Here is an 18220-nt window from a genome sequence, read left to right as displayed (position 1 = left end):
TATTAGGATAATCATTTTTCTATATTTCTTTAAAACTCTAGAAAATGGAAAATAGGAACAACTCTTACAGTCTTGAAATACTCCTAGGGCAGCTCTTGTCCACCACATTTTTCAGGGGTTCCCTTATACTCTGAGCATACATTGGATCATTGGGAAACAGGATTTGGGTGTTAGGACAAGTCCAATCAAAATTACTATCATCCAACTCCATGTATTCTGTAGTCTGTAGGAGAAAAAAACACACACACCCTGCTAAGTTTAGAGCTACATTTTAATGCCTATAAACCATCACATTATTTTAGGAAATAAACCATCCAAATACATAAGAATGATATGTAGACAGAGGCAGACTCTTCTTCCAACTGATCAAGATTTTATGTCCAAATTTCATATTCATATTCATAATCATATTCTGCATACTCTCTGCACACTGTAAGAATAGATAGAATACTTAAAGAGAAAATGATTAATTTAATTAGACTGAAAGATTTTCAATGCAAAACTCACAATATTTTTTACCAGGGCTGTTTGGTTTGCAGTAGATAGCCAAAGAGGTAGCAAATGAGCCTCTGTAGTAAAAACATAGTCTTCAATATCCAAAGTTAGGTCTTCTTTATCAGCAAACAGCAGGTATAAATATTTGAACATTTCAGCTAGGAAGAAAGAATCCATCCTACAAAAAAGAAAAAGGAGGAAATGCATTTGCATATTACTTCTTTTTGATGTTCTCATTTTCCTACAGTTCTAACAAACCCTTTAAATAAAGTAGCTGAAGAACAATTACTAATGACAACTTTCTCATCTAGACTAATTTAACTACAATTTCAAAATTACATAAATATATATAATTAAGTAATGCATATATTTAAACAAAGTATATAATGCAAAAAAATTTCCAGCCCATAAAAATGTTTACAGAATTGCACATGTCTTTCCTCTCTCAGTGCTATGGACTCTAATTAGACTTATTTTTCCAGTTTCTATTATAAAGTCTTGTTTTTATTTTAAAATTTTCATTAGCTATCTTGGAGGTACCTCTACACAAATATTTTCCTAAGATAAAAATTGAATGTTATTGGACATAAGGTTAAATAATAAAATAGTATAAAAAGAAAAAAATCCAATTAGCATCCATTCCTATTTTCCCCAATGTTCTTTACCAGCAAACGAACATCAAAAATTTTAAGTAAATTTTACAGGCTTTTGTCTCAAGATTTTTGAAAAATTTAGTTACCTGTCCTCATGACTTCCAGTACGAACATCCTTCATAGCAGCAAATCCACAAGGTACCCGGGCATATTTATTTAAGTTTTCAATTAGAGTTTTTCCTACTTCTAGATAATAGGGATCTCCAGTAGCCTATTTTCAGGGAAATAATTTGGCTTAATATATTACCTTGATTAAAACCTTAACTGTCTGATATTTGATCTCTGAGGCATTTTAAGGTCTTGATATGAAGTCATAAAGTTCTAAAACTCATTAGGAATTTTAGCCTGTTGAAGACCATAGTTAGGGGCTGCTTCTGTACTTTTAAAGAAAATTCCAAATAAAAGTATTTTTGTTGTGAAATATGACAGTATCTCAATAGAACTGCTTAATTATCTTAATTCCAATAAGGCTTTAAAATATAGTTTTAGTCTTCTAACAAAAATTGAAAATATACTCCAGAATTATTTTCTGCACCGAGTCAAATCAATTTAAATTTTATTTAAACATTGTGCTGGTCACAAGTTAAAAATTTTTAACTCTCTGAGACTCAAAATCATAATCTGCTATGTAGGCTAAAATTAAGGATTCCAGAAATCCAGAACTTCCATCAAAACAATCACCCCAGTGCTTAAGTTATGCTGAAATAAATATAACTATTCATCCTGTTGTCTTAGTATCTACTAAAATTAAGAAAGGTTGTTTTCTAGTGCAGCAATTGCACTTATCTAGCACAACCCATAATCACCAAATAAGATTTTTTTCTGAATTATCTAAATTAAAGTTACTGCCACCTCTCAGCATAACAAATTTCACAAAAATATTTTCATCAGTCAGACTTGAACAACCAAGCAGCTTTGCTCGAAACATGAGGCAAAATAAGTTCTGCAAAGAGAAGATACTGCATATATTTGGGTTTCATTTTTAATGGGTTTCCTGCTATTTTCTAGAATGTAACATATCTTGAATTTGAAGAACTTACCTTATACAAGAAATATGTGCTTTCTGCAAATTCTGGCCGTAAAGGATGCTGAGCCCAATGAACCCGGAAGTCTGTTGTGAATGCCTGAACGAGACAAGAGGAAAAATAAAAATACTGAATTATTATTCTTTGGAGGAATAACTTCTAGCATACTGGGACTCCTGGAAAATATTAAATCAAAACATTCAAATATCCCAAATTTTCTACATTGTTTTGCAAAGAAACAGAAATCTTCTGAAACTTGGCTTGTCTTTTAAAACTTTGATCACTAAATTTCTTTTTAAAACTTGATCAACAGATGTCACCAAGTAGTGCTGCAGGTGCTACAATGATGACCTCTGTCTTAAGTCTACTTCTACTGGACTATAAACTCTCGAATGAAACAGAATGTGCCAGAATGATATGGCACAACATAGCAAAAGAGACTGAAAAGACATTTTCAACATCTACAGCAATTAAGATGAACAATTCATTTATGGACAGAGTAACACATTTGATTCCTTTTCATTCAAAAATCTCTTCTAATTTAAATGCTATAAATGCACAGCAAATCCACAAGATGTAAGAATAACACTGATTTTGGTCACTGAATGACCTTACTCTTATCATTCATGATCATTCGTTACTTGAAGGTTTTTTTAAAAAAAATTATGGGAGGCTGTCCAAATATTCTATTTTCAACTTCAAAATAAGACAATCAGTGGTAAAAATGAAATGAATAAATCTTATAGAAATAGACAAAGCAACATAACCAAATACCCTATTAAATATTATATTGTGTAAATATAATTTATTTTCACATATATCCATGCATGTCCTTTTAAGGATTCACTTATTTAGTCAAAATTCAAAGCTTATTTAGGAGAGATAGTATATGATTGGCCCTTTGAAATGTGACAAGATTATTAATGCAAAATTTGAAAGAGTAAAAATTGACTAGAAATACTAGGTCAGGGGTCAGCAACCTGAATGGGTCAAAGAGCCACTCAGAACCGGTTCTTTCACAAAAGCAAAAAAATGGGAGCCATAAAAAGCGTGCGCGCATGTGCTCACTCGCATATGCACAGAACAGGAAATTTAATTGAGTGAAAGAAGCAAAGATTGGGAACCGCTGATTCTTGCCGTCTTTGGCGGCAGGAGAAGTGGTTTGTCCAGGCAGCACTGGCTGCCTACCGGGCAGTAACAAGAGGAAGGTGGCGGCGGTGGCTACAGTTGGGGCGGCCTAGTGGCCTCCTTGAGAGACACTGCAGGTACTCCAGGCCCGGTGTGGGAGCAGCTGCGCTTGCTGTCTTTGGCAGCAGGAGCAGCAGTGTGTCCGGGCAGCACTGCCTGGTACTTAGAGAGGTGGGAGCTGCCAGTGCATCATCCATGCCCGCTTGCCAAGTACTGCCTGCCGGGCACAGCGAGGGCACTAAGCCACCCCAACAGCAGCTGCTGCCACCTTCTTGTTGCTGCTCCTGCCGCCACAGCCGCCAAAGACAGCAAGCCCTTGCTTTCCTTAATCATCCCCTCCCCTTCCAACTTTTCAAACGAACAGCTCCACGCCACACCCTAAAAACAAGCTCCACGCATAGATTTTGGCGCTTCGACGCTTCCAAACAACCCCCCCTTAATTCGCCCTACGCCGGCTACTTTCCATGCTAGGAAGGCAAAGCCTGCTAGCTCCAGGGCTGGCCTTTCCAGGGAAAGCTGCCCGCGAACTGTCGGGCCAGACATCCCTCCCCGCCCCTTCAGGCAGGTGTAAGCTGGGGGGAACTGATTCAACCTGGGACTTGACCGGAGACCAGACTCATCACTCTGCCTTCTGGGCCGGGAGGGCGAGGACACTGAGGAGAGGCTTCAGCCTGTGAAGCTCAGCAAGGAAAGCTCAGCTTACCTATCTCTCGCACCTCAGCTCCTGGCTCCGCCAGTCCTGCGCAAACTCCCAGGCTGAGTGGAAACTGCATGGCGCAGCCAGCAACTTTCCCTGCCCCCGCTTCCATCCCTCCCGGCTTGCCTAGTCCAGCATCCGCTGCAGAAGAAGCCAATGGCAGGCGCGACCTCCCTTGGTGTTGGACCCGCGGGGAATGGCTGGTAGAGGAGGCGGCAGTCTGGTGTTTGCGTCTCTCTGTGTTTTGAGCCCGTGGGCCAAACACACACACAGGAGGTGGGGGAAACACCAGACGGCCATTTACCAGCCGTTCCCCGCAGGTCTGACACACACACACAGGAGGGAAGTAAACAATGCCGGACCGCCGCCTCCCTAACAGACCTCTCCTGCGGGACATGCCGCCAGGAAGCCAGGCTGCCTGATGAGCAGACCATGGCCCAACGGCTGAGGCTGGGCCAGTTCTGGGATGCCGCCAGAATTTTGTTTATTTTGCCCAGACATACCGCTGCTCCTGCCGCCACAGCCACCAAAGATGGCAAGTGCAGTGGCTCCCTGCTGGGGGGTTCCCGTATTCCGCGATCCCTTGCCAGTCGGACATAATAGCATGCAAGCACGGCGCTACCTGTCCCACCTGCCACCTCCTCGTGAAGTAAACTGGACAGGGAGGCGAGAAGTTCCTGCCCGCTGCCACCAAGGGAGGCCGCACCTGCCATTGGCTTCTCCTGTAGCGGACGCTGGGCTAGGCAAACTGGGAGGGATGGAAGCAGGGGCAGGGAAAGTTGCTGGCTGTGCCATGCAGTTCCCACTCGGCCCAGGAGTTTGCGCGGGACTTGTGGAGGAGCAAGAGATAGGTAAGCTGATGCTGGCTGGGCAAGTGCAGCGCACGGTCTGGGATGAAGGGTTCTTCTTGCTGAGCTTCGCAGGCTGAAGCCTCTCCTCAGCATCCTTGCCCTCCTAGCCCAGAAGGCAGAGTGATGAGTCCAGTCTCCCATCAAGTCTTGGTGGAGCAGTGGGCTAATGCCTCCTTAAGTAACACCAGCTGCCTGCAATTAGTGCAGGTTTGAGTCCCACCAGGCTCAAGGTTGACTCAGCCTTCCATCCTTCCGAGGTAGGTAAAATGAGGACCCAGATTGTTGGGGGCAATAAGCTGACTTTGTAAAAATGCCACTTGGGGGCCCCCGAAATCCCTAATAAGCAGGCATATACATAGAATGAAGGCTATTGCTAAGCACATTGATTTGCGCTTTAGATTGTAAGCCGCCCTGAGTCTTTGGAGAAGGGCGGGATACAAATGGGATTTTAAAAAAAAAAAGTCCCAGGTTGAATCAGCTCCCCCCAGCTTACACCCACCTGAAGGGATGGGGAGGGATATCTGGCCCGACAGTTTGACCGCGTGCAGCTTTCCCTGGAAAGGCCAGCCCTGGAGCTGGCAGTCTTCACCTACCTAGCACACACACACACACACACACACACACAAACAAGGGGGGGGGGAACGCCGGACTGACGCCTCCCTACCTGCCGTTCCCCGTGGGTCCAACACACACAGAAATGAGAGAGGGAAAAAATGCCGGACTGACGCCTCCCTACCTGCCGTTCCCCGTGGGTCCAACACACACAGAAATGAGAGAGGGAAAAAATGCCGGACTGCCGCCTCCCTACCAGCCGTTCCCCGTGGGTCCAACACACACACACACACACACACGCAAGAGGGGGAAAAATGCTGGACTGCCGCCTTCCTACTAGCCATTCCCCACGGGTACAACACACACACACACACACACAAATCTCTCAGCGGCTTTTCATACCATCGACCATGGTATCCTACTGCGGCGTCTCAGGGGGTTGGGAGTGGGAGGCACCGTTTTACGGTGGTTCTCCTATCTCCTAGGCCGTTCGCAGTCAGTGTTGACGGGAGGGCAGAGATCCGCCCCGAGGCCTCTCATTTGTGGAGTTCCTCAGGGGTCGGTTCTCTCGCCCCTCCTGTTCAACATCTATATGAAGCCGCTGGGTGAGATCATTCGTGGTTTCGGGGTGGGGTATGATACCCAACTTTTTCTTTCCACCCCGAACCAACCCAGCGATGCCCTCGCCGTGATGTCCCGGTGCCTGGAGGTGGTCCAGGTCTGGATGGGGAGAAACAGGCTTCGTCTCAATCCCGCCAAGACTGAGTGGCTGTGCATACCGGCATCTCGGGTCAACCAGACTATTCCGTCTCTAACGATGGGGGGTGAGGTGTTACCCCCCATTGATAGGGCTCGCAACTTGGGCGTCCTCCTGGATTCACGACTCAATTTTGAAGACCATATAGCCGTGACCAGGGGGGCTTTTGCCCAGGTTCGCCTGGTGCGCCAGTTGCGACCCTATCTGGACCGAGATGCCCTACGCACAGTCACTCATGCGCTCATGACCTCCCGTTTAGACTACTGCAACGCTCTCTACATGGGGCTGCCCTTGAGGACCACTCGGAGGCTTCAGCAGAATGCGGCTGCACGAGTTGTGATGGGGGTTTCCCGATACTCCCATGTAACACTTCTACTCCGCAAGCTGCATTGGCTTCCGGTTGCCCTCCGGGTGAGATTCAAGGTGCTGGTGATGACCTATAAAGCCCTAAATGGCTTGGGTCCGGGATATCTGAGGGAACACCTGATGCCGGCATCAAGTTCCCTTCGACCAGTGCGCTCCCACAGGGAGGGTCTTCTCAGGGTGCCACCGGTAAGAGATTGCCGGCGGACGACACCCAGGGATAGGGCCTTCTCAGTGGGGGCGCCTGCCCTTTGGAACTAGCTGCCAGTGGAGCTGAGGACTGCCCCCGACCTCCGTTCATTCCGCCAGGACCTAAAGACCTGGCTCTTCGAGCTCTCTGGCTCAGGCTGAGGATTAATCTTATTTTAACTGGGGTTTTATTTATGCAGGGACAAATATATATTTTTTGTAAAATTTGTTTTTAACTTTTGTATCTTAGTTTTTTTTAACCACCCTGTAAACCGCCCTGAGTCCTTCGGGAAAGGGCAGTATATAAATGTAATAAAATAAATAAATAAATAAATGAGAGGGGGGAACAAATGCCGGACTGCCGCCTCCCTACCAGCCGTTCCCCGTGGGTCCAACACACACACACGCAAGAGGGGGAAAAATGCTGGACTGCCACCTTCCTACTAGCCATTCCCCGCGGGTACAACACACACACACGCACAAATCAGAGGGGGGAACAAATGCCGGACTGCCGCCTCCGTACCAGCCGTTCCCCACAGGTCCGACACATACACAAATGAAAGGGGGAAAAAATGCCGGACTGCTGCCTCCCTACCAGCCGTTTCCCACGGGTCCGACACACACACAAATGAGAGGGGGGAACAAATGCCAGACTCCCGCCTCCCTACCAGCCGTTCCCCGCGGGTCCCCCCACACACACAGAGAGAGAGAGAGAGAGAGAGAGAGAGAGAAAAGGGAGAAAAGAAGGAGGGGGTCTGGCAGCACCCGAGACTTCATATGCTGCTCAGAAACACCACCACCATACCCACACGCCCCATCTGACCGACCCACTCACCTTTCCAGCAGTCCTCCCGTCTCTTCCTTCGCTGCCGCCATGTGCAGTCCGAAGAAGAAGAGGCTTGTGGGCAGTCCCACAAACCAAAGAACTTCAACCAATCAATTCAAAATTCACAAGTTTTTTCTTTTCCATGAGAAGTTTGAATTGATTGGTTGAACTTTTTTAGTCCCACTTTTTTTAGGGGGAACTGCACATGGCAGAGGACTGGGAGCCGCAGGAGACAGCTGAAAGAGCTGCATGCGGCTCCAGAGCCTCGGGTTGCTGACCTGTGTACTAGGTGAACACTGTTAAATATTCTTAATACTCATGGACTCACTATTAAAGTATTTTCTACTAATATGTGAAATTTATACTTCATATTTATACTCCCTAAGTGAATTCATAAGACATGGTCATTGCCTTACCTCAGGAAGGAAATTATGCTTTTTTATCACCTGATAAAGCATTTCATGAGTTTCTATAGCAGGTCGAATATCACCTTTCAGTACCTAGAATCCAAGCAAAAAAGGTACATCACATTATTTTTAAATAAGAGAATACATTCTTTTCTAATTCACAGCACAGGGAATACAGCAAAACAAAGAGTAAGACTGCAAGTTAACAATAATCTAATGGAAACAGAATTAATTTTATATTTACTTTAAAAAGGTAAGTTATTCATTAAAAGTGAAATAGCGACATCACTATTTATGTCCTATAATTAAAAACAGACATTTTGCTTGGAGAATGTAGCAGTTAGTACAATACAAAAAGTATAAAATTTGATTCATTTTAAATTCAAATTTGTCTGTAGCAAGTTTGAAATATTGTTTTGGGTTTGCCACATATAGGCTGTTTTGAACATTTTGACAGTATTTCAGATCTGAAAAAGTCAAAATGGGGCATTTCAAATTTGCACATCCTTTGTGGCAATCTTTTTAAAAAAATATAAAGTAACCTGTCTATAAAATTATCATTTATAATAAATACAAATTATTTTAAAAAATGCTGGTGCACCAGTTGAAATTGCTTAAGAAATACAGTGTTAACAAGTACAAGATAAATGTGGAGCATCTAATAATTTTACACACATTCTTAATGACTAACAAATTTAGAATTTAGGGAGACAGATGTCCCTGTGGCTAGATAAAGAACGCTGTGAAAATTCATCATATTATTTGAGGACTAATATAATTGAGGGGGATGTGATTAGAGTTTATGTTGTCTCCTGAACTTTGTTTTTTATATATTGTTGCTCTTCTACCTTGTGAAGCCATCTAGAGATGCTCTGGAATTTAGTGGCTCAGAAATTCACTATATCATTGGATGAAAATATTTTTTCACATGCAAAACTTACTTGCAATCCAGGAAAAAATGCTAGTAGCGAGTCCATCCACGTGCGAGCATTGAGCATTGGCTTGTGTATATGCACATCAAGCAAGAGAGGTGGCTGGCTGATGTATCTCATTATGGCATCATAGTGCTACAAAATATCAAAATTTGATGTGTTTATTCACTTTGAATAACCTGTTTGCAAAAGTTGATTTAAAGCAGATGAGCACACTGACAATAATGCTTAGATTTAAAGGCTGCAAGCCAAATATCAGCCATCTATAGCTTTTATTTAAAAAAAGAAATCAGCCACTCTTTAACCACCTGAAGACATAATTAATATACCCAGAAATAAGATTTACATACTTTGTTATTGTCTTAATTAAAATGAAATATTCAACTAATCCACGGATAAGCAGAATATGCAACTGAAGGATTACCTTCTGTCCCCAAGACCAGTTTTTCTTTACCCTATTACAGGTCATCCTTGACTTACATCCATTCATTTAGTAACTGTATGAATTTATAATGGCAATGAAAAAAATGACTTATGAGTCCTTGCACTTAGAAGTGTCACCGTATCCGCATGGTCATGTAATCAAGATTTGGTGCATGGCAACTGATAACAGTTGCAGAGTTCCAGGGTCATATGATCACCATTTGCAATAGCTTCCAAAAAGAAAGCTAATTGGGAAAGCAATATTAATAATCTCGTGATTTGCTTAAGAACTGTAGCAAAAAATGTTGCAAAATGAGGCATGATTCACTTAACAACTGCCTTACTTAGCAATGGAAATTCTGGTCACAACTGTGCTTGTAAGTCGAGGACTATCTGTATTTTCCTCAACTGTACTTTAATCAAAATAAAGCACTAGTCTTGGATACATAGCATTGGCATAAACTTGCTACATTCAAGATGAGTTGTAGTGAACATTTTAGCTGCCAAATATTTCTTTTTTGTCAGCATGATAGACAGACCTCTAAATCCAACAACATAAAAACATTAAAAATATTTTGTTTTGTTTTTTTAAAACTTTTTATTAATTTTCCAATATTACAATTATATCTTTGAAAAGCAATGTGGTGTCTGAGTTACAATAATTCCATTACATACAAATATTATTAATACAAATCTCCAACTATTACAGCCAATATTTCCTCTTTTTCCCTTAATACATACTGTCTCTTGTTTAAATTAGTATACTTCTTATTCTATCAGCTACTTAATAATTTTATGTCTTATTTATTTTGACATTCCATCTTTTGGACCCTCAATAACCTTAGAAATTTTCCCAGCTTTAATTTTGCGTTATTTAAATTAAATGTTTAATATTTTTCATTTCCAAATTTTTAAATGACCCCAATTCCCTGTCACAATTCCCCCATCTAGTATTCCAGATACATATCTTATCTATCTCACTTCTACATCAACAGATTAGTAATACAATATGATATTCTTGTTTTCATTATAATTTCCAAATATTATAGATTCAGTAGCCAAAATTTCTCCCATTTCAGCATTCTTCCTTATATACACTTTCTCATATTTAAGCTTATAATTTTTGTTCTTATCACTACATCAAAACATGTTAATTACATCACTCTTTATATGTATCTTAATCACCTTTATCTTATCTTTATACACAACTCAATATTTCAATTTAACTGTTGATATTTATGCATCTAGGTTTTAATTAGTCAACATTTTTCTTTATCTTCACATCATAGCATTATCTCGTATTCAAAATACGGGTCTTGTCTACTTAAGTATATTCTATTTTAAACCTCCTAAATATGTCCACACTCCATTCTTCTTCAGTGTCATTCTTTCTTTTTTCCTTTGCCAAATCATCTTCCATGTCCTTGCTTCAAGGTCCTCAAAGAATTCTTCTATTATTGTATATATTATGTCATATTGAGATGACCATCCAGTCGCCATTTTTGAAAGGCTGAGAGGTCTGGCAGGACTACCAGATCGTCTCTTTATTTTCTCCTCTTGACGCAGTTGTCCTGAGCTGTTTATCTTTCCTTCCATCTGTTTCTCTTCTTGATCTTCAAATTACTTCTGATTTATATAGCAGGTTTTTTCCTCCATCAAGTTATCAAATTTTTTTCTGAATTTTCTATTGTCTGTACTTGTTGGGCAGTTAGGTCTTCTGTGATAACATTTAATTGTTCAGTTTTTTCTGTTGTATTCTGTATAGATAGGTTTTTAGTTATACTCAAAGTTTGAGTTTTCATATCTAAGACACTTTCTGATTTTTTCCCCAAAAGCTCTTATTTCATCACCAGCTGTAAGAAGAGTTTGGTAAGTTAGTTTCAATATAGCAGAAAATTGTTTTTGCATTTCTTCCATAGAAAAGGTCTGTTCCTGATCCTCCATAGTGATGAGTTGAATTGAAAGCTTTTACAATTTTTCCCCCCAGTAAATAAAAATAGCTAAAACTCTCACAGCTGGTGTTCAAGGTCACATAAATCTTATCTTATTTTCTGAACTGTCAGCCAGGTCTCTTTTCTTTAAGAATGATAAATTGCAATTTCAGGTTTAACCACAAGATGTTACTCCGCAGTTTAAGGAATTCTTTTAAATCTCAAAGTTATTTCAATCCTTTTGGTTTTTTTCTTCTTTCTTCGATCCAAAACTATATGGGGGAGAAAGAGCAAGTCTCCCAGCCGTCCATGGCGGCTGTGTCAACATTAACAATTATTTTGATCCACTCATGTATTGCCCATTTTACTTCCAACACTTTAAAATCCTAAACGTGGATGATGCCTCATTAATAGGCAACATTAACATGAGTTCTATTATTAATTTGACTATATTTATTAAATATGCCAATATTTTGAAATAGATGAATTTTATGCCAAATGGAACTATGAAAAAAAACAACTTGTGCTGCAGTGTGAGAAACATCATATAATTATTTCTGACAGTATAACAACACACTAATTATAGAAGAACAGATCCACAATATCTAACATAATACAGCAGGAGCATAGTACAAAGTTCTATAGTTCAAGGAAAGAGAAATACCATTTGTACTTACAGTGTTAAATCTTTCTAAAAAACTGTCATCTCCAAGCAAGACATAGGCCTTTAATAAATATTCATAATATGAATCTATTCCTGCTCCAACTCCACTATCTAGAATAAAATAAAAATGTTAATACAATTAATTTCATAACTACTTTTCAGTTCCATAAAGCAAGTTGTTATTACTATAAGAACCTTTAAGTGCAACCAAGAAACAAACAAAAAGGGCTATGGGATGAGAATAAGCATAATGCAATATTTTTTTAGTCCAAAATAAGACAATTTTCTGATATATAGTTTACGTCCTCTACATAAAACACCTCCAACCTCTAATCTCATTATTATCTGTAATTAAGAGGGAGCATAGTTTCATACCTTTACGGACCCAGTCCCCTGTATGAATGTTAATAGTAACTCCCACTAAATTGCTGCTACGTTGCCTTTTCTCCCAAAGGAAATCAAGTGCCTTCCGGGCATATTCCTATAGAAAATAAAATTAACATTTTCTAATTAAATACTGCTTTACATGCAATGAAGCAGTCAGAAAATTGATGCAAAGAATAAATTTATTTAGTAGTTCTACTTTTAAATTTACACAACTATAAATTCTATTTTGAATATACTGGACATCTCAGAGAAAAGGCTTTTAAAAAATTGGATGCACTGCGATGCTGCCAAAGATGCATCATAAAAATTGTAAATAACTTATATAGTTTCGACTTGTCATACTATTGCTGCAGTCTGAATGCACAGAGATCATTAATATAACTTTAGATTGATCACAGATGCTAAGAATGAAAACTACCTATTTGGCTGTAAGCGCCAGCCATTTAAAATCTAACTATACATGGGAAATATTCCATAAGAATTATCATTCAACACTGGAAGGATAACTCCATGCTGGACTCACACCAACAGATGGCAAACATGTGAATTTCTGAATTAGGACAGCTGTTTTATAGATGAGATATATTTCCAAAGTCTTTTTTCCCCATTTTGGGGATAGAAGGAGAATTAATATCATTTTGTAAGAAATCTCAACTTAAGGAAAGAGGTGTCTATTAAAGCTAAATGCCTATTAAATACAAAATGGCATTCTTCAGACCTCCAAACATATTGATATATCAAATGCCTATTTTAAGGGCATGCAACAAATACTGTTCAGACTGATTCAGACTTGAACCAGCATTTGGGGCAAAGCCTCATACTGCCTGAAATTCAAACAAAAGAATTCGGATTCAATAAACATTGTACATTAAATACAAATCCAAAGTCTGACAAAATAAATCCCTCAAATCAAACATTTGTTATAATTTTATTTTTTCATTAGACACAATAAAAAAAATCAGGGAACAATATTATATACCAAGTATTCTAGAAGAATACTTATGAATGCCATAAAAATGAAAATATGATTTTTAATAAACAAAAATGGTCCACTAATTTAAAAACTCCATCCTATTATTTGCATCAAGGAACAGATGTTTGGTAATTTAGGATACCTTATATTAAAATTCAATTTCCAACTATCTCAAGTAGTATGGCCAAGTTTCAAATCGACAGAACTTGTTTAACTTTGTAATAAAGGATTAACTACTGACTCCATTTCTATCTGTAAAGTTTCTAAAAACTAGTCTGAATAATGTTGCTCATTAAAATTGAAATGGCAGGCTTCCGGTTTGTCACGCAGCCGCTGTGGACAGCTGGGAAACTTGCTCTCTCTCCCCCTGTCCAGTTTCGCATCGCTCGGGGGCCCTGAAAGGGGCTGAAAGTTGCCCCGAAGAGGCGACCAGCAAGGAGGGGCACTTGCTAGATTTGCTTTTCCTCTCCCTCCAGAAAGAGCAGTCACTAAATACCCAGGGGCGTTTTAAATGTTGAAAAAGTAACTGAATCCCAATTATTTCTCAAAGCATGTGGATTGAAAGATTTTTTATTTCCTATTTTTCATTGTCTACTTCTGTTGGAAATCTGGATTCTTTCTTATGAAAAAGAAAAAAAGAAAAACTGAAAAGATTAAGACAACTTTGGAACTCAAAAGGGAAACTTTAAGGGGCCTGGCTGACTGCCCAGGGAAATAGATAAGATACATAGCCTTGAGAACTTTGAAACAACAGCTGTGAAAGGCTTTGTGTTCCCTACCTAGAATTTTTTTTCTCTCTTTTGGATTTTCTAAGTATAAAGCCTTTAGCTTAAAATACCAATATGGAAAAAGACCAGGAACAAAATTTATTTATGGAGGAAGATCAACAAACTCTCTCTATGTTGAAAACACTAATCCAAATTCTTACCACAACCAATGAAATACTAAGAGGCTATGAGAAGGAACAAGAAGACAGCCCAGATATGAAAACCCAAACTTTGACCACAACTAAAGAATCATCTATACAAAATACAATAGAAAAAATGAAACATTTAAGTACGATGACAGAAGAATCTACTATTAAACAAATATTGATATTTGAAAATCCAGAAAAGACATTGACAACTTGGAAAAAGGAAAAGGTTTCTTATACAACTCAGAAGGAACTAAAGGATCTAGAAAAAGAACAGTTGGATGAGAAGACAAACAATTCAGAACAACTACGTCGATATGGAAGAATAAAGAGACTACCCACTAGACCTACAAGTCCTCTCAAAAAAAATGGCAATCGGATGGTTGTGCCAATATCAATTAATATACATGATATTACAAGGAGATTGGTTCGAAACAAGGACATGGAAGAAGATTTGGCAAAGGAAAAAAGCCAGAATAAGACTCAAGAAGAATGGAGTTTCGACCATCTTATTGAAATCTGAAACAGAATGTATTTAAATAGATAAGATGTGTATGTTGAACACAAGACATTGTTATGAACTGAGACAAAGAAAAAATTTTGGTCATTAAGATTAAGCAGTATAAATATTAATAGCTAATTTGAATACTGATTTGTGCATAAAGGTCATGTAAAGGTGGATAATGTAGGATAATGTAATGTAATGTAGACAAGCTAAAACCTATTGTTGAAAGTAATAAATAGGTTTATATGGAATGTTAAAAACAAAAATTATCAGTTTAAGCAAGAGATAGCAGATACAAAGAGGAAGAGAGGAAGTATTAAATATTGAAATAAAAAGAAATTTTGATTACTACTTAAAAACAACTGAAAATTAGCAAAAAGGAAGGATATCATATTGTATCCTTAATTTATTGACATAGAGGGTGAGAAGGTAAGTAAACGGGATGTGTATTTTGAATATTAGATTTTGTGAGGAATGGTGATAGATGAATTGGGAGTACACTAAAAATCTTGGGAATGATAAATATCAAACATTAAATCTAAATGTTAGTGGAAATTAAAATTGAAAAATCTATTAGGTCATTGATTGTCTAAAAGATTGTATGTTAAAACAATTAAAATATGTGCAAACTAAAAACTATGGATATATGTAAAAAAGTTATTTTCTATGTGACTGATAGGATAAAACTCGTCTTTAAATCTACAAATAGACAGTATATATGAAGGGAAAAAGAGAGGGAATATTTATGGTAGCAGTTTGAAATCTGTACTAATGATATCTGTATGTAATTGAATTACTACCACCACATTGCTTTTCAAATATGTGAATATAATATTAGAAAATCAATAAAATTTGTAAACAATAAAAAAAATTGAAATGGCAGGTTCATGTATACATTGATTTTGATGCAATATTCTTTATGGCAAATTGCAATATAACTTCAAAAAAAGATGAGGTACTTCCAATGGACAAGTGGAATGTAGCTATTATAGAAATGGGAGTATCTGTAATTAAAGGAAGAATTGGACTGATACATCAATGATACAGAAATTAATTGAATAGTTTTAAGAAAACAACTCTTTGTTTATTGACAATCCCTAATATAAATGCAGACTTTATTTTAGATGTCACTAAATATGCAACTTCAAAATCAAATTGACTGTTATACAAAATTGAAGTTAAGATTCAATCTGGTCAGTCAAAATCTTTCTGTGTAGTAGAGTGTACAACAGACTATAGATTATTAATGTCAAATAGGCAAGTTTAACTAAAGAAAGTACTTATCCCAAAAAGATTTGTGTTGAAGGACATACTGAACAATTCAAAAATAATAATCATATAAAGACAAAATCAGTATCTTTCCTTATACATAAGAGATACTAAAGAGTTATAGAACAGACATAGCCCATAGTTACAATAGTGTCCAACGGTAAGGCACCAGACACTAATGAACCACTTAATTTATTGAGGGAATACCATATGGATGCTTATGTTGTTCTAAGTTACTCTTTTAAATATTTGTCGTAATACAAAATTTAATATACTATATTATTACACGGGATATTTTATGTTGACATAATTTATAATCATTTTTATTTATTAAACAATTATAGTGCCCAACTCTCAACATCTCTGGGTTGCTCACAACAATCAAAGAAATTACAATAAAATCAATTTAAAAATTGAAAGATAAAACATTGCAGCATTATGACACAAAGTGTCTCGCCCTCCCAAACACAGCACAGCCTTCAGGTCCTGGGACAGAACGCTGATAGATATTTAAAGCAGTACCTCAAAATATAAATAGAAAAGCAATTTCTGGTATGAGAGATTCAGTGACCAGTTCAACAACAGAACACAGCTGAAATTAATACTATCAAGTAATTATACAATAAAAACATCAAAAGTTAGCAGTTAAACAAAAATAATTAATCACTTATCATTAAGCAAACCTCAAATATTGATGCCCCTGTGAAACGACTTAGAGCAGCAAACTCTAAGATCAACGTTCCTGCACAAGCTGTACAAGTTTCAGTCTCTGTTCCTGTCCGGGCTTCTGGACTTCTTAGACCAAATTTTAAATTAATCTAGAAGAAAAAGAAATGCCAAAATCTGTTATTGTGATAATGTTATTTCTTAAAAACTTAGGAAAATAAAATAGATTTGTTTTTTCAAACAAGAAATAAATAGAAATTAAGTTTGTACTATATTGCAAAAAAACTGGAAAAATTAAGTAAGTTACAGCAGAGAATGTGCACCACCATAAAAAATAGTGTTCAACAGCCTCTGTGTATGGCAAACCTACGCAGGTATATGGGTTTAAATTCCAATGCTAAAGTCAGTAGTGCTTTAACTTTAAATGAAGCTGTCTCTAAGCATATCACCTGCTATGGAGAGAACAGTCCTCAATTTCATAATCAAAACATATGGCTTTTTTAACGTCATGGCATTTGAAAATGTAGTAAAGCCCACTGATAAATACTGTATATAAATATCTTCATAAACCATGCTATTAGCTGAAAAGTTAAGACTATAAAAATAGTCTTGACTTATAAAAATCAGATGTTTTCACCAATATCACTAATAACTCTCTCTCTCTCTGACTCAATATGTAATTTTATCATACTAGAAGAACAAATAACATATATTAGTCTTAGCTCAGTTTACTTACTCTTGGATATGGGAGACCACTTGTGGTGTTAAAAGCTGGCAAAAGTTTGTAGCCTAACTGTTTTGCCATGTGCAGAAGTTCTCCATTGTACCACTGCATGACTTCACCTTTCTCTTTCAGCATGATTGCTACTGAGTGCCCACCTAAAAGACCTCTAAATAAAATGAAAGGAAGAAATCAGGAACTTTATTAGCTTAGTGAATGTTGAACAAGAAGAGAACCAAAGAGTGGGGAAGCAGAGAAGAGAATGTAATTCTCCAAATTGCTTCCAATCTCTAATAATGTTTAGTAATTACAGTTATACTAGCCTTAAGCATAACACAAATGCTGAAAAAATGAAAATAGTTTGTAGAACATTTAAATACTATTTACTTCTAAAAAGTGTATATAAATGAAGATGGGTAAACCCTTTTGACAATAATGCAGGAAATGCAGCTTTCAAACAAGAACAGCTTTACAAACTATGAACTATGAATGCTATTATGCTTAAAAACTAAGTGTATTTAACTTCAGATCACAAAACATATATAGATTATCATTGGCAGATTTACAAATCTGATGCTTTTTTCCGCAGAATAAAACTTACCCAAGCACTCTTATGTTTGTTTCAAACACTGATACCACAATGTCGTTGTCTAAATTAACATCTCTAATTACTTTTTTAACAGCATCTTCAAACTCTTTAGTTTTATTTAACACCTGCAAAACAAAGAGTAAACAGGCTGAATATCTCTTAAGAAACTAAGTTTTGTTAAGGAGAAACTAAATAAAAAAATAAAGAATATCAGATTCTGTCATCTTTGGTCAGCAACAAGCTA

At 37.8% G+C, this 18220-nt stretch overlaps 1 protein-coding gene across 2 annotated transcripts in view; it reads right to left on the bottom strand.

Annotated features, from left to right (window-relative positions):
- Window positions 1–18220, bottom strand: part of EDEM3 (ER degradation enhancing alpha-mannosidase like protein 3) — a 59294-nt gene that overhangs the window by 29483 nt on the left and 11591 nt on the right. For both annotated transcript variants that reach the window (XM_083359072.1, XM_083359073.1), the window contains exons 5-15: window positions 17989–18101; window positions 17403–17556; window positions 16684–16818; window positions 12329–12434; window positions 11967–12064; window positions 8945–9070; window positions 8013–8096; window positions 2189–2272; window positions 1235–1359; window positions 508–673; window positions 69–223 (exon numbers count right to left, since the gene is read on the bottom strand). In XM_083359072.1, coding sequence (XP_083215198.1) covers window positions 69–223; window positions 508–673; window positions 1235–1359; window positions 2189–2272; window positions 8013–8096; window positions 8945–9070; window positions 11967–12064; window positions 12329–12434; window positions 16684–16818; window positions 17403–17556; window positions 17989–18101 — 1346 coding nt within the window. The remainder of the gene's footprint in view (window positions 1–68; window positions 224–507; window positions 674–1234; window positions 1360–2188; window positions 2273–8012; window positions 8097–8944; window positions 9071–11966; window positions 12065–12328; window positions 12435–16683; window positions 16819–17402; window positions 17557–17988; window positions 18102–18220) is intronic.

This window comes from Vipera ursinii, assembly GCF_947247035.1.
Source record: "Vipera ursinii genome assembly, chromosome: 3".
In the NCBI taxonomy this organism is placed as follows: Eukaryota; Metazoa; Chordata; class Lepidosauria; order Squamata; family Viperidae; genus Vipera; species Vipera ursinii.
This window is presented reverse-complemented; position numbering and strand designations above follow the sequence as displayed.